The following is a 17,839-nucleotide window of genomic DNA, read 5'->3' on the forward strand; positions in this document are numbered from 1 at the left end:
TTCTTATTCAAATTATTCTTACCTCATGAAAAAAAAAATGACCCCGCACACAGAGCGTGCTACTGTAAATATTCCGGACAGCTAGCTTATCCGCCGTTTATTTTGTCACAAGCTTTGCTTAAACAAGCTACTTCGAAGCACTCCTCAACTGAGATGACGCTGTTCCATTTCCACTGCTATTTTTAGTTTACATTATTCGTCCTGTTCGTTTGACTTATAAGCCGTACTTTTTCAACTAATGAATATTATTTTTCTCTTACAACAAATTAACCAACAGTATTTTCAGCCATGACTTATCAGCCAAATGAACGGGGCATTATCGAGAGCAGTTGGGAGATGCTGCCTCAAGTGGAGGGATGCCATTGACCTCGATCCATTCCCCTCATGTGCGTTCGCAGCCTATATACACAGCCCCACGCACCCACACCAATACACCATGTCACCATCTCGCCCTTCAAACCCATCATCACCCACCTGCCCATTTCCATTTGCTTCTTCCTCCTCTCATTTGCTTCTTCCTCCTCTCGTCACCTCGCCACCGTTCTTGCATTCTCCATTGTTGCATCTGTTGCTCGCAGTTCTTGCTGCTATCTAGCTCGTCCGCATGCGTCTCTCTCCATTCTCCCAATCCTAGTAAGCCAAAGAGACTGTTCTTGTGAGAGAGCTGGACACCATCTCCCCACCCATTACGCCGTAGCCAAACCTGGAGAAAAACCTGTGGAGCATGTAAGTCCAGTCCCTGTCAAAAATCCAAACCCAAGCCCCAAAAAAATCACAAAAAAAGCCAGTTCCAAGATCTCCAAAAGCATCGGCGTTGCGAAGCGAGGCGTAAGTTGGTAGGCTGGATACGTCCCCACTAATTCCTTAGCACAAACTCAACAAAAGCCTCCGGATCATGTAAATTTCGCCATCATCTTTGCTCGCCGCCCAGCTGAAAAAAAAACAAAAAAAAAGCAAGACCATCCAGCAGCATGCATCGCTAGTAGTAGCCATACATCAGTCGTAGTCTAGCGATCGGCCTGCTGGAGCCCATCCGGCCATTATCGTAGCATCACCTCAGCAAAAACCATCAAATCATGTAGTTAATACTCCCGTGTCCTATTTCTGCTGCACTGCCGGCAGTCCCCAAAAAAAAAAAAAAGATTGCCTTTGAGAGTGAGAAAGCACAGCTAGCACTAATGGCGGAGCCGGGGTCGACGCCCCCGAACGGGTCCGCGCCGGCGACGCCTGGTACGCCGGCGCCGCTGTTCTCCGGCGAGCCGCGGGTGGACTCGCTGTCGTACGAGCGCAAGTCGATGCCGCGGTGCAAGTGCCTGCCGGCGGTGGAGGGGTGGGGCATTGCGACGCACACCTGCGTCGTCGAGATCCCCGCGCCGGACGTCTCGCTCACCCGCAAGGTACGCCACCTTCCACATGCTCGTGCACATGCACGTTCTTCATCTCGCATTTCTTCTTTCTTCTTCTCGTTCTTGAGAGGGCCATGGGCCATATTTCGTTCTCTCCGTGATTTTTTTTCTAAAGTGCGCGGTTTATTTTTCTTATATCCATACGTCTGATCTTTTGGAATTGTTTTTGTGTTTGTATATTCTGCTATTATTACTTGAGGGTACAGACATGCATCCTCATATTTTATACTGTGTAGGTCAAAACTAAAGGGGTGTTTGGTTGTCCCTTCTAAATTTTAGTCGTTATCCCATCAGATGTTTGACACATGCACGAAGTATTAAATATAGATTAATTACGAAACTAATTATATAGTTTGCGACTAATTTGCGAGATGAATCTTTTAAACCTAATTAGTTCATGATTTGACAATGTTTTGCTACAGTAAACATATGCTAATGGCGGATTAATTAAGCTTAAAATTCCGTCTCGTGAAGTACTGACAGATTATATAATTTATTTTTTTATTAGTATTCGAACATCCTATGCAACATTCTCCCGACACACCTACTAAATTTTAGTAGCTGATCCAAACACCCCTTAACGTTACAACAGTCATGTGTCTGGAAAGGCTGTAATGACACAGCCCTGACAGTACTGTACTTTTTTTTAGAAAAATAAAGAAAATGTCGGCGTGATCGATGTCATAAGTTGTTGACTGTTGAAAATTGATCCCTTACAGGAGGTAATCACTGATCATTTCTGTGATCTTATATATATTGCTCAATTTGGCTCTTTACATCGTTCTTGAAATCTCTCGATTTTGCATGCTGATGAGAGACACTTCGAACTTGAAGCAGTTGTGATTGTGCTCCATAGGACAAATCAATTCAGATTCTTTCTAGGCATGCACAAGCTAGTTCTTTATTTGGCGCCCTGTAAACTAAGGACTACAAGTGGCCAGGCTAACTGTATGAGACAAAAGAGCACGATCACACTAACATGCATGGTTTCAGCAGTTTCGTCTGGAAGCAGTGCTGAATGACGGTCGACTTCTCCCTCCGTTTCAAATTATAAACTGTTCTACCTTTTTTTTCTTCTAGATGCATAGTTTTATATGTGCACTAGATAGGTATTATATGTAGATACAAAACTATGCATATAGGAAAGCTGGGACGATTTACAATTTAAAATAGCGGGTGTACCAATTGACTATGAACTTACTAGTATTAGCTACTGTATAATTTGCTTTGGGAGTGGTAGTACAGTAGCTTTGCAAGCCAGAATAAGCCATCGTTTAGTTTCAGGAATTTGGATTTTGGGGCTACTGTAGCACGTTCGTTTTTATTTGGTAAATAGTGTTCAAACGTGGACTAATTAGGCTCAAAACATTCGTCTCGCAATTTCCCACCAAACTGTGCAATTAGTTTTTCTTTTCGTTTACATTTAATGCTCCATGCACGGGCCGCAAACATTCGATGTGACAGGTACTGTAGCAACTTTTTGAAAGTTGAGGTGGAACTAAACAAGGGCTAACTTGTATTTTGGCGAAAGAGTCTTATCTACAGTACCAATTGCTAGTGGTAGTACAGTACCTTTGCAAGCCAGAATAATTTGCTTTGGGATTAGCGGCGGCGAGAAACCGACGAGGCGAGGACATTGGATCTGATGCAGGCGGTCAGGAAGAACGCCTTGTTCAGGCATCTAGTAGATAGGAATCTTTCGTCGACAAGCACGCATGAATCTAAAAGAAAACCATTTAGCATTATCAACTCTAGCCGGTGTAAACAGGGTTTAAAATTTCGGCGAAATTTCGCGAAATTCGGTAATTTCGGTGGTGGCCTAAAAAAAATCCAAAATTTTGTAATACACTAATACATGTGTTATATAACTTTAGACTCAATTTTTTATTGTTTATATTGCATATTTTTGTATTCAATAGATGTGTAGTCATAAATCATACTAATATTTGTTTAGATTTAAATGTTTTTTTTAGAAAAAAGCATACTTCATGTGTTAATCTCTAAAAAAATTTCGTCGAAATTTCGGCCAAATTTCGCGAAATTCGGTAGTTTCGGTGGTGGCCGAAATTTTTGCAATACCGAAATTGAAAACCCTGGGTGTAAATAGAGAGTTGTAATTGTTCTTTTCCTCTTTTAATTTATCAACTCTAGTACGAGCAAATTTTGCGGATCACGAGCCTATTCGTTTGGCTATGGCTTGTCGTAAACGATCGTAAATTTTCAGCCGAAACAGTATTTTTCTCTTACACAAACCAGTCAGCAGTACTTATTCACGAACCAGCCACAATACGAACCAGCCAACCGAACAGGCTGCACCAGTATGCTGGCCTACTCGTTTGGCTATGGCTATGGCTATGGCTTGTCGTAAACGATCGTAAATTTTCAGCCGAAACAGTATTTTTCTCTTACACAAACCAGTCAGCAGTACTTATTCACGAACCAGCCACAATACGAACCAGCCAACCGAACAGGCTGCACCAGTATGCTGGCCTACAGCCTGCATCACGCGTGCTGTTGTGCGCCTGCAAGTACACCCAAGTGGCTGGAATTTTTGGCTTGGCTAGGCGGCGCCCACCCTGTGCGAGACTCCAGGTATAACCACTCCCGGGAAATGATAAGCTTGTTTGAATTTTGTATTGGGTTGATGAATTTCAAATTGCTGGATTTGGGTTCCTTGATTGACCCCCGAGGAGAAGTCCAAAGAACAAATCAGTTACTTGGTCAAAAATCAGTGACCCCATACGTACAAATAAATATTTTTTTCTGTATTTCGCTATGTTGCTTTCATACTTAATTCCTCCCTGCTTAATGGATAGGTACGTACAGCTGAGGTCTTATCCCCAAAAACATTTATTTCAATAATGGAAATGGTTTTGGCCTATAAACTACTTTGGTATCTAGGGGTGCATTAGACTTTCGATCATTGTTGCAACACCACAATTGAGTACTACTACTTGTTTTTAAAGCAAGAGTTAAATGCATCGTTGGTCCATTAACTTTTATCCATGTTTCACTTAGGTCCATCAACTACGAAAGTGGTTTTTCAGGTCCATAAACTTTTGAAGTGATACATCTCTAATCCATACCCCTTCGTTTATCATTTTAATCTGATGTGGCAGTCCACGGTGTCGCTGATCTGCCTTCTAGAGGTAGTCCACGATCAGCACAGGCAGTGGCGCCGCGTCCGGCTGCTCCACAGGGGCGGCGGCGATACCTGGCCGCCGCGGTGAAGCACCTCGTTGGCGCCAACGCCGACGCCGTGGGCGCCGACGCCGCGCTACTCACCTTGGCGGCGTACCAGAACCCGTCCAACGTGCTTGTCAGGACACGGCACGCCGACGTGCACCTCAATGTCAAGGTCGCCGGGTTCGGCCTGGCCCACGCCGTACGCGGTGGTGAAGACGGCGGACGCCCTGCGCTCACGCAGCGAGCCAGCAAGGAGCGCAGCAGATAGGGCGACCGTGCGTGGGCTTCGGTTGGACTGGGTTATGGCCGTCTATGGCCCAGCAGTCGCTAGCCTAGGTTATCTCGAGCCCGCCGGTGCGCCACGGTGGCGGCGGCGCCGCGTGGCCCGCCGACAATGGCAAGCGGTGGAAGGCCGACGACTTTGAGGCCACGTTCTGGGAGTCTCCGAGGAGGACGTGGAGATGACGGAGGCAGGGGAGGAGGAGGTGGACAGCACGCCTGCCTTCGTCTTTCACGCCTCGTCCTCGGCGACGGAGACGACGCCCCGGGCGCGCAAGGAGCAGCAACAGGCCGTGCCAAGCCGGTGCCAGATGCCCGCGCAGGCGCAGGGCCGTCCAAAGCCACCCGTGGGGCAAGGGCAAGTAGGCCGGCAAAGATCCATGACCCCATCAAGGGCGTCTGCGTCTGCCTCGGCACCTTCCCCTTCTCCGAGGTCGCTGCGCTCGCCTACAACGCCGCGCGTGATATCCGCATGGCCTAGGGCACGAGGCAGTGGCGTTGAAGCACGAGGCTTCCGAAAGAAGCAACTGGCGAGAGCTCGGGCTCCGGTGCTCTCCTGGCGTGTCGGTGCACGACGAGGCCCCCGCTCGTCGCTGCATGCGCTGCGCCACAATCCATTGCAGGCTTTGCTCGGCGCTCACCACCTGTCGCCGACCCGCCTCGCCCTGCGGCCGCGGCCCCCTCGCTACCACCGCGCCGGCCGGTGGATCCCGCGTCAGCCGACGACTGCCTCTTTTACCGAGCGTGCTCTGCTCCAGACCGAAACGCGCCACCGACGCAAATCCACCGCCGCTGCGCCCGTTCCCGAGCCAGACTGAGCAGCGCAGCACTTCCTCTTCCCCCTCCGCCCCTCCTTGCACAGTTTCTTGGCCGGATCCGGCCAGAATCGCCGCCGCCCCGACTGTCTCCTTTGGCTCTCACCGTCTTCTCCCGGTGAAGCTTATGCGCACGCAAGCCCGAGACCTCTGTCCGCTGCTTCCCCGATGCAACGCACGTTGCGCTCGCGCTGCCCACGTCACGTGCTGCCACCGAGCGCGTCGTCTCCCCGTGTCATCGCGTCGCCTCCCCGTGTCCTCGCGCACCATCTCCGCGCCTTGCCCGTGCACCCCTCGCCGCTAACCTACGCTGCCGTTCCGCTCGCCGCAGCCCCACGCGCTGCCGCAACGCCCAGACGTGACCTCCTGTCCACTTCAGCAGCCATGTGTCCACTTCAGCATTCAGCAGAAGCGCTCAGCGGCCGACGTTCATGTCCGTCTGCCTCGTCCTCCGCTACGTGAAGCAGTTCGTGGTCATGAACCCTGCCCCCGTGGAGCAGCTGGACACGGCACCGCCGCCCGTGCTGACCGTGGACTAACTCCAGAAGGCAGATCAACGACACCGTGGACTACCACATCAGATTAAAAAGATAAACGAAGAGGTATGGACTATAGATGCATCACTTCAAAAGTTTATGGACCTGAAAAACCAATTTCGTAGTTGATGGACCTAAATGAAACATGAGTAAAAGTTAATGGACCAACAATGCATTTAATTAACTCTTTAGGCAATAAATAGAGTGTGCTGTCAAAAAGTGACGTTCTGAAACGTGACAATAAAACTGCGTCTACTCCATGTACTTCTGAATTAGAGCTCATGAGGAAGAACTGCACATGTGTACTAAATCGGGTAGCCTGTCACGTTCCTCAGCTTTGAATTGAAAATACACGGGCCTAATTATATTGTCGATAAGAAGCTACGTACAGTGTTTTCGGAACAAAGAAAATGGTACCCCCAACTCCAATTATTTCGTGATAAGCTACGGTTCTTGGACGTGACACGTCCCAAACTCAAGTTGACGCGGCGATGGATCCAGGCGTCCGTGACCGGAGTGGTTGCATGCGTTGTTTTGGCTCTCTCGCGCGCCGGTCACGTCCATCGATCCCAATCTCAATCTGTCCATGGGTTGACAAGATCGCTGAATTATTGGCCCCCGGCTAAATATCGGTGCAGTTTCTGAAAAGTTGCGGCTGAATAAATAAAAAATAATAATGTCTGTTCAGTTGGATTTTTTTTTTGGGGGGGGGGGGGGGGGGATCGTCCTGTTCAATTGGATGTTGTTTTGGTCAATTCTAGCTAGATTCATGTCGTTTGGAATTTGGAAACAGTGTAGTTCCTACTGTATCTGATGGGCATGCATGCATGTCGCGTGTGGTGGCCGCATGCAGCTCGGCGCCGAGTTCGTGGGCACGTTCATCCTCATCTTCTTCGCGACGGCGGCGCCGATCGTGAACCAGAAATACGGCGGCGCGATCAGTCCCTTCGGGAACGCGGCGTGCGCGGGGCTGGCGGTGACCATCAGTCATCCTGTCGACGGGTCACATCTCCGGGGCGCACCTCAACCCGTCGCTCACCATCGCGTTCGCGGCGCTGCGCCACTTCCCCTGGCTGCAGGTGCCCGCGTACGTGGCCGTCCAGGTGCTGGGCTCCATCTGCGCCAGCTTCGCGCTCAAGGGCGTCTTCCACCCGTTCCTCTCCGGCGGCGTCACCGTGCCCGACGTCACCATCTCCACCGCCCAGGCTTTCTTCACCGAGTTCATCATCTCCTTCAACCTCCTCTTCGTCGTCACCGCCGTCGCCACCGACACACGCGCCGTACGTACGCGTGCACGCAGTCAAACGCTGCACCCTCAGTGCCGTGACATCGATTCAGCTCTGAATTGTTCTGCCCTGTATCTGTTCTTGCATGCAGGTGGGTGAACTCGCCGGGATCGCGGTCGGAGCGGCTGTAACGCTGAACATCCTCGTCGCCGGGTAAGTCCGCTTGCTTATATGCAGCAGTAGTAGCACGTGATGTCATGATCAACATGCTTGCATGGCTGAGCTGAGCTGACCTGATGAGCGCGCCACGGCGCGCGCGCGCGTGTGTCTCTGGGCAGGCCGACGACGGGCGGGTCCATGAACCCGGTGAGGACGCTGGGTCCGGCGGTGGCGGCGGGGAACTACCGGCAGCTGTGGATCTACCTGCTGGCCCCGACGCTGGGCGCGTTGGCGGGGGCCGGCGTGTACACGGCGGTGAAGCTCAGGGACGAGAACGGCGAGACGCCGCGCACGCAGCGCAGCTTCCGCCGCTGACCCGCGCGGGCGAGATATTGTCCGGCCATGTCACGCCCTCGCGTCCTCCTCCGCGTACGTAACGCACGGCCACGCCGCGTCCCGCGTCCGTGGTCCGTGTCGTACCGTATCAAGTGTATCGTGTCGGTACAGGTACTGTGTCTGTGTGTAGCAATAAGCCCCGTTTTGCTTCGTCCAGAACGGCCGGCGGCGTCCAGTGCTCTGTGTGGTTTGTGTCGTGGATTATTAATTCTGGGTCGGCAAGAGTCGTGTGTTTTGAACAAGTCTTTTGGGTGTCGGGTCTGATGCGATCCATCATCGTGTCCGAATAAAAGCCACGCCGATGCGCCGGATGACGGGCATCAGCTCGATGTGTGATTTGACTTATGGTATAGTATTTTTTCTCACAACAAATCAGCTTCGACTTATCAGCCACAGAAACCATCAACTTTGCATTGCTTTCCGCGTCACTCCTGTGCTTGGCGCCCTCTCGCTTCCCGGTAGTTTTTCCTCGAGTTAAACGCACCGAGTGTTTGTTCATTTACAGACTTTTCAGTTAGATTCATTAACTTCAAAAAAGATGATTTTATTTAGATTCATAATTTTATAAGTTATTTATCGTAGTTCCATATTTCAAAATAGCTATCACATCTAGACAGTTCAATAGGGAGGGGCAACGCGCACATGTAAAACCTTTGTCCCCCACCCACCCCCACCCCACACACACGGCGCCGCTAAGACGTGTTATCAAATATTCTCTCTACTTAATACAATAACGTGCAAAACTTTTGCGTAGTCGAGAAAAAAAAACTGTCACATCTAGACAACCACGGCTTAACATTATCATTTATCATCATCAATAAATTGAGGAAAAGTGAGCTTAGCCAACTTCCGACTCAGATTACCTGCAATAGGAAGAAACCCATCACGAGAACTAGGACTTCGAATCTAAGGTGCAACGAAAAAGCCAGGGGTGAACGAGCTAGGGTAGTGATGATCCCATAGCTGTAACAACCCATCCAAAACCCTACATCTAAAAATCTGATCTTTTCATTTTCTTTCTAAAAGGAACATGTATGGTGATGTGCCATGTAGGTGCCTGAGGTTATTAAGGCTAATCTCATAACTTATATCTAATTTAATTGTGAACTAAACCCTAGGTCGTACCTTGCATGTAATATAAAAACTCTAAGTGATTGCTTCTTATAGAGCTTTGGATTGGTTTAGGGTTTGTTTGGTTGAGCTGTGAGCTGTGAAAAAACTGCTATAAGCTTTGAGGAAACGTTGTTGTGAGCTATGAGATGTGAAAAACTGTAAGATGTTTGATTAAAACAGCTATAAAACTTATTCTCTTTTTGTACTTCCCTTGAAATACCTGCAAAACCTCCCTCTATTATTTTCACCCATTTAGAAAACAAGAAAACCAAAAGTAGGGTCTGAGGTGCTATGAAAATTGTACTACGCAAAAGCAATTGTTTCTATAGAAACAACTTCTAGTTCTACCCATTTGGTTTATATTATGTTTTTTTGCAGTGAAAGCACTTTTTTCAGAAGCTAAACCAAACACGGCCTTAACATTGAAACATTTTCTTTAAAAAATAAACCCTAATAATGTATATGTATATATAGTTAAAAAGCATGTGTATACATAACCAGATGTATGTATATTCGTGTGTATGGCCAAGTAAAATTATGCATATGCTTAGATGACTTGGTGTATAAAAACTCTTATGGGACAGTTTGGATTTTTTTTGGAAGAATTGGAATCTACTTAATGGATTATGCTATTTGACATGGAATTTGACATTCCACAACTTTACCAAGCTCACAAAGAAGCCTATCTAAAGTCATAGGGTGGGAAATGGAAATGAGTTCTGTAGATCACCATGCTATATTTCTACTCTCCAACTTATAGTACACTCTTCAACTCACTCTCCTACAATAGAAATACGACATGCAAGTATGTACCTTACATGACTAACAATAATATATAAATATATTTCATATATAACTATATTAGCTTAATTAATCTATGTCTAAATTATAATTATTAGAATGAATTCAATTCAAGAATGCAGCTGTTCTGGCTCTTTCGCAGTCCATCACCAGCATGTTGGCTGCCCCGTGCGCGTGCGGCCGTGCAGCAGTACTGAGCAGATTTGACGGTGAACAAGCGTCTGCTGCACCGCTAATCCGCTATCCATTCGCCATTCCCCTCGGAAGCTAGAATCAAGTTTTAATCAATGGGCCTGAATCTACAATGCACGGAAGATCTGGCCTTCGTTGCACGGAAAATACAGTTTTTGCGGGCCGGTCCGCTCCGGTAGCATGAAAGAAGCCCATCTACTACATGCCATGGAAACTGGTGATTGGGCTGATAAGACAGACACCGCCGTACCGGAAGGCTCTTGTTTGACGACGTGAGCTAAGTGTGTGTTGGCGCCTTGGCGGTGCAACCACTCACATTTGACAGATTAATTAAGCACGGCCTGAACGGAGCATGTATACAATGCAACGGGCAAATGCTATGCACGGAAGGGAATCTATGACCGACCTCTTCAGCCGGAGTGCTTGAGAAGGACGGGTTTTGTTGCCTTCCAAAGGCTCCGGCTGTTCTCTTCCACGTCCGGCAGTGGCTCGGGAAAGTGACGGGGCACTGCACGTAGGAGAAATGCCGTCCGTGCCGCCGTCGATCCAACAGCCCGTGACCACGCCTTCATGGCTTCATATGCTTCCGGTCAGAGAAGCAGTGGATCGACTCGTTGGGCCTCCTCGTCTTTATTTCTTCGTCCCTGTCTGTTATTCATTTATTCTGCTTTGGCCTATGGCACCTCCTTGCTTCAGGATTCCCGTACGCTGGGGATGTGGCTGCTTTTGCTTGACGGCTGACGATGTTATTAACCCCTAAATACCCGTAAGGCTCCTCCACAGAACATCACTTTACGTCATCCCAAAATCCTGTTGCCGTAGGATCTCCAATCGTGTGGTTCTGAGTGTTTGGAGTGAATTCTACAGACAACGGCTTCTCGTCATTTTCTCTAGCTTCTACGGCTTCTCCACTGTTTACCTTTGGCTTCCCCAGCTTCTTCCTCCCCTTCCCCAGCTTCTCCTTCCCCTCCTCTCTCCTCTCCGCTCTCTCTCTCTCTCCCTCCCTCACGATGCAGGCAAGGGCGACAGCCACCGGTGCGACCGAGGCGCCATTGTGGCCGCCCTACTCCTCCCCCCCACCCAGGCGCACCTGGCGACCAGGCCCCGGCAGTCGCCGCCAGCGCGGCTTCACCCCGGCGCCTTCTCCCGCTGGTCCACGTGCGCTACACGAAACCCTAGCTACCTGTGCTTGACGGCTCTGCCTGCGTCGCGAGCTACCCTCGGCGGCAGCGACCACGCAGCACAGTGCGGCAGCCCCGGCACGGGCGCCCCCCGGGGCCACGGCCCTTGGCGACGACAGCCCCGGCGCCTGCAATGCCGGCACGGGATCCCCTGGCGGCGGCCCCTGTGGGCGCAGCTCGGCGCGGCTGCCTGGCCGCGTCAATCTGCGTTTACTCCTCTAGGTACGCCCACCCTTTCTCTTCCTTTCGTGCTGTGCCCTTTCTCTTCCCTTCCTGTGTGCCTGCTAATCTAAGTGTTGTCTGAGTTCAATTGTTATGTGTGCTATTGCCTAGGGATCAATATGCATGCAATTCACAGTACTGCCTAGGGATCAATTATACATGCAGTTCACGGTACGAAAAAAACACCAAAAGATTGGAGAAAACAAAGATGAACAGATATAATATGTTTAGAGATGGCTCATTTGGAGACTAAAGCAAATTCAGGATTTGTCTTTTGAAAACCAAGATGATAGTGGAGGTTTTCCCAGTGGAGTAAAAATCCTAAATGAAAGGTGACCAGTTCTCACCATTTATTGCATTGGTAAGTTTGTCTTCTGCCTCTTGGTTAGAATACTTAATTAGCTCAATAATAGATTGTGGAAGGTGCTTTGTCCCTTGTGCATTGATAAGAATAGACTGTGATGACGCTTCACGGTAGAATGTGTTGGATATAAAATAACCTCTCATTCTAAATGAAAAAACAATTACTTGATGTCCTTGATTGATTGCTCTATGACTACCTTTTGTAGTTTGGGGCTAAAGCAAAGCAAGGTCCAGCTTTTAAAAACAGGGCCATGGTGGAAGGTTTCTCACTAGCAAAGTGAAAATCTTGAAATGAAGCTTGTGTGCTTCTTTGCACTAATTGCATTTTGATGTTGTTTCTTCTTTTACTTAATTAGGATTGTAGAGTAATTGAAAAGGTGCTACCAAGTATGCATACTCTGTATATATCTTTCAGCTTTTGTTCTTATCCATTTTTTATTGCGCTTTCTGTACATCGGGTTTCTAGCTCAATGTCAACACCTTGCACATTCTAATATATGAAATCATGGAAATATGAGCAAAAGCATTAATAGATAACTGACATAAGCTACGCTGACATTAGAAATGGATCAAATGACAGTATATATACAATTTTGAGATCTGAAGGCCTGTAATCTATCATACAAAGTATTATCCGCTGAGAGAAATGTATGTACCCAGAGCATTTGCTGTCCACTCATTACAACCAATATGTTTGGGCTAGAGCTTCTTTTTAATGCTTTGCTTCCCACTCATACATTCTTGTCACTTAGTTCTATTTGTGGCAATTTTATTTTGCTCATTACAAATGATCTGATGTTCCTCTACTTTCATACATCAAAGATCATAGCCATCCTGATATGTCCTGAATCAGCAAAGTTCTTTTGGTTTGGTAGTGTCGCATTCCAAGCTAAAAACACTGATTGCTTTCCACCTCCATGTGCCATGCCCAGTTGGTGTTTAGTAGTGATACAACCAATAAATGGTCCTTCTACAAGCCATTGCCTCTGGGTGAGTACATTGTTTTTTCCTTTTTCGTTACCTTCCTCGCCTTTGCCAACAAACTGATTGATGGTATATTGCAGTGGTTACCACACCTTTGACATGGAAATGGAAAATGCATAAAATCAATATGGAAAAAGCCTATAGGGTGATAGTAGTTGTGTCCGCTATGACGTCAATTCGATACATGAGTTACTATATAGCATTTGTAGCGATCATTTAGATGTGAGGTTATTTTCCTAGTTCGTCGACACTTCTTTCTTTGAAAGGCCTTCTTATCCCTTGTTACAATAATAGCACATTGACTCTCTATTATTTGTTCTAACAGGAACAATTAAATTTATGAATTGCACTAAGTTGTGCCTGCGGTGTGCAGCGGCTTGGCAGGCCTTACAAGCAATTTCTTTATGTTGTGGATGTGCCCACGATCTGTATACTTCTCATGTGCTCAGGGAGTAACCAATTTCTCCGGTGCGTGCTCTCTTTGCCAGTGCCGGGGCTAGGTACGTGTGTGGATCTAGCTCGTCAACCTTCATCACTAGAGGAGCCTAAAAGGTCCTTGTGTGGTTTTGGTAATTGAGTGACAACCTAGGTGGACTAATTGTGTTTATGTGAGGCGCGGGGTTAGACACGGGGCGAGGCGCGGCACGGCCCACCAACCAGGCATGGGCCAAACACAGGTAGCGGCCCAGGCGCAGGTGAAAGCTCTAGTTTGGTTTTGGTTAATTGATGAAACCCTAAGTGCTAACCTGGTTTATCAAAGTGATTATGAGATAGGTAGCACTACTCCAAGTGATGAAGCAATGACGAAGATCATGACAATGGTGATAGCATGGTGATGATCAAATGCTTGAACTTGGAAAAGAAGAAAGAGAAAAACAAAAGGCTCAAGGCAAAGGTATAAAATGTAGGAGCCATTTTGTTCTAGTGATCAAGACACTTAGTGAGTGTGATCACATTTAGGATAGATAGCCGTACTATTAAGAGGAGTGAAACTCGTATCGGAATGCGGTTATCAAAGTGCTACTAGATGCTCTAACTCATTGCATATGCATTTAGGATCTAGTGGAGTGCTAACACCCTTGATTCGGCGCTTTCGGGAAAATGAAATGTCTATTTTCTATTGCGCCACATGCAAAATTCTTGGTGGTTGGCACACTTGAGCAAGGGTGAAGAAGTTAGAGTTGAAATGGAGTTGGTCGAAATGATGCTGGCGTCGGTCTACTGACCGGACGCTGGGTCACTCAGCGACCGGACGCTGAAAGGCTGCGTCCGGTCGAGCTGGCAGAGAGGTCGCTAGTTTCGGTGTTGCACCGGACGCTGGACCTGAGATGCACCGGACGCTGGTTTCTGCGTCCGGTCAAACTGACATGTCTGCACAGTGGCTAAGGGTTGAGCACCGGACGCTGGTTGCGTCCGGTCAAGGTGGACCGGACGCGTCCGGTAGAAAAAATATGCCTCGGGGAGCTTACTGGAAACGACCGGACGCTGGGGCTTCAGCGTCCGGTCAGTTTTGACCGGAGCGTCCGGTCAGCTTCGTAGCCGTTGAAATCTGACGAACAGCGTTTGAAGCTGGTGACGCGTGGCGTCCATCGGACGACCGGACGCTGAGGGCCAGCGTCCGGTCAGTATGACCGGAGCGTCCGGTCAGAGCGCGTTTTGCCCAGTGAAGGGGTATAACGGCTCTATTTGATGGGGGCTCTATATATAGCCCCATAGCCGGCTCAAGGGAGCTCTCTTGCACATTTTCATTGACATAACAACCTTGTGAGCTTAGCCAAAGCCCTCCCACTCATCTCCATCATTGATCCATCATCATTGTGAGATTGGGAGAGAATCCAAGTGCATTGCTTGAGTGATTGCATCTAGAGGCACTTGGTATTCGTGTTGCGCTGTGGATTTCGCTTGTTTCTCTTGGTGGTTGCCACCACCTAGACGGTTGGAGCAGCGGTGAAGGATCGGCACGAGTTGGTGATTGTTCGTGGCCACCTTCGGTGATTGTGAGGGGAGTTGTACCTTCCCCGGCGGAGTGCCGAAAGGTAACTCTAGTAAATTGCTCGTGTCATTGAGTTACCTCACTTGTGGGTCGGTTCTTGCGGTGTCCTATCGTGTGGACGAGGTTTGTGAAACACCTCTTAGCCGCCGAACCACCAAGTGTTGGTCGACACAACGGGGACTAGCGTGTTGGCAAACACGTGAACCTCGGGAGAAAAATCGATTGTCTCTTGTCATTTGCATTCTCCCGGTGATTGGTTTGATCTTCATCTTGTGATTGGTTCATCCCCTACACGGCGGTATAATCATCCTACTTACTTGATTACATTCTTGCAAACTAGTTGATACAAGCTCTTTAGAGTAATTAGAATTGAGAGCTTGCTTTGTTGTTTACATTCATCTAGTTGAGCTCTTGAGAGTAGCAAGTTTGTGTGCTTAAGTAATCATTGCAACTAGAATTGTTGGATAGGTGGCTTGCAACCCTTGTAGAGCTAGAGCAAGTTTGCATTACGCTATTTGTCATACTAATCAAATTGCTCTAGTTGATTTATAGATTTTTAAATAGGCTATTCACCCCCCTCTAGCCATACTAGGACCTTTCAGCAGGCCAACGGCCCAGGCACAGGCGGACCAAGCCGGCCCAGCGAGGCACGTGGCAATGGCGCACACGGCCCAGCACGGCGGTCTAGGCGCGTAGTCAGTGATAGGTCAGCCTAGCCAGCCGGCCCAACACGGTTTGGGCACGGTGGCGACGGTATATTTGCGAAACGACCCCTACGCTTTTCTCTATTCAACCCTAGGTCCATAGTACTGTTCAAATGAGTCATGTAATTTGCAGTAAGCACCATGTACAAAACTTCGGCTTGGATTCATACCCTTCTTCTCCTCCAAAGCAGAGCACCGACCGGGGCAGCAATCCGCCGGCCACAAAAGGGCTCGTCGGCCACGGTACCATCGCGGGGCGGCGCGTGGGGGGCATCGATGTCGCTGGCCACACCCGAGGATGGCAACCACGTGGCCGAGCGGGACCTATGGCGCACCCACCACGCGCGCACATGAACGGTCGTGGGACGACGATGGCGGTAGGCTAGGACGGGCCCCATGGCACCAGACTGGCACGGCGCTGGCATGGCGTGGCTCCCGACGGGCGCTGCGGAGAGGGTGAGCTAGAGGTGGAGTGGTCCAGCACGGGCCATGGGAAGGGAAGCAGCGGGGCGCCGATGCGCGGGACAACCACGACGGTGGGGCACGGGCGCGCCTCTGCGACAGTGGTTGATGACGGAGACGTGGCATAGGTGAGAAGGGCGAGCAGGCAAGGGGCGCGATGGTGGTGCGACGCGTAGCTACGGGTAGCAGCGGGACTGAGGGATGCGGCCAGCGCGAGGCCGCGGCATGCTCACAGGACGATAGCACGAGGAGCTACGAGCGAATGAGGCGACATGCCGGACGGCTCCACGGTGCACCGGGGAAACAGGAGTAGCCACAGTGGAGCTAAGATGGTGGGGCAGCGGCAGGGACTGAGGAGCACGCGCGCCTGGCCACAGCGAGGTGCGGGCGTGTAGGGCACCGAGCGGAGGGGGAAAAGGAAGAGGCGATGGACAATGCTGCAGACATGGCATGCCACGCAGGGAAAGAAAACACGTGGCAATGGCGCACGCGGCCCAGCGCGGTGTTCTAGGCACGCAGTCAGTGACAGGTCGGCCTAGCCAGCCGGCCCAACACGGTTTGGGCACGGTGGCGATGGTATATTTGCGAAACGACCCCTACGCTTTTCTCTATTCAACCCTAGGTCCATAGTACTGTTCAAATGAGTCATGTAATTTGCAGTAAGCACCATGTACAAAACTTCGGCTTGGATTCATACCCTTCTTCATCCTCCAAAGCAGAGCACCGACCGGGGCAGCAATCCGCCGGCCACAAAAGGGCTCGTCGGCCACGGTACCATCGCAGGGCGGCGCGTGGGGGCATCGACGTCGCTGGCCACACCCGAGGATGGCAACCACGTGGCCGAGCGGGACCTATGGCGCACCCACCACGCGCGCACATGAACGGTCGTGGGACGACGACGGCGGTAGGCTAGGACGGGCCCCATGGCACCAGACTGGCATGGTGCTGGCACGGCGTGGCTCCCGACAGGCGCTGCGGAGAGGGCGAGCTAGAGGTGGAGTGGTCCAGCACGGGCCATGGGAAGGGAAGCAGCGGGGCGCCGATGCGTGGGACACCACGACGGCGGGGCACGGGCGCGCCTCCGCGACAGTGGTTGATGACGGAGACGTGGCGTGAGTGAGAAGGGCGAGCAGGCAAGGGGCGCGATGGTGGTGCAACGCGTAGCTACGGGTAGCAGCGGGACTGAGGGATGCGGCCAGCGCGAGGCCGCGGCATGCTCACGGGACGATAGCACGAGGAGCTACGAGCGAATGAGGCAGCGTGCCGGACGGCTCCACGGTGCACCGGGGAAACAGGAGTAGCCACAGTGGAGCTAAGATGGTGGGGCAGCGGCAGGGACCGAGGAGCACGCGCGCCTGGCCATAGCGAGGTGCGGGCGTGCAGGGCACCGAGCGAAGGGGGAAAAGGAAGATGCGATGGACAATGCTGCAGACATGGCATGCCATGCAGGGAAGAAAAAGAATGGCAACTCTATGGAGCGGGAGCAGCAGCAGCGACACGGAGGTGATCCGACCTGACTTGTTTTGTCGCGACGACTGCACGACAGTGGCAAACGTGCAGGCACAGACACCTCAGTGGCACGGCTCAGCACAGAGGCAGACAGTGTTGCAGCGGTGCAGGACCTGGACACGACGCGAGCGAGTGCTGGACTAGTTGGGCGACGACATTTACACGTCTCGGCCATCATTGGTCACGGATGCATTGAAGGCCTATGCTGTTCGTGCTATATGGCTTAAAGAAGACATGCCACGACGTACCGTGATGGGACAGATCAGCTTTGGCTACGTGTGGATGACGATAGCGGAACAACGGCCTTATGCA

The 17,839-nt window shown here is 50.2% G+C and overlaps 1 protein-coding gene across 1 annotated transcript; it reads left to right on the forward strand.

Moving 5' to 3' along the window:
- Nucleotides 1–449: 449 nt before the first annotated feature.
- Nucleotides 450–8,375, forward strand: LOC136484510 (aquaporin NIP3-1-like). The gene is given in 5 exon segments (XM_066481626.1): nt 450–1,397; nt 7,076–7,207; nt 7,209–7,502; nt 7,600–7,661; nt 7,787–8,375. Coding segments are annotated over 5 exon segments (903 nt in total). The 5' UTR covers nt 450–1,178; the 3' UTR covers nt 7,983–8,375.
- Nucleotides 8,376–17,839: the final 9,464 nt, after the last annotated feature.

Source organism: Miscanthus floridulus, chromosome 1, assembly GCF_019320115.1.
Source record: "Miscanthus floridulus cultivar M001 chromosome 1, ASM1932011v1, whole genome shotgun sequence".
Classification (NCBI taxonomy): domain Eukaryota; kingdom Viridiplantae; phylum Streptophyta; class Magnoliopsida; order Poales; family Poaceae; genus Miscanthus; species Miscanthus floridulus.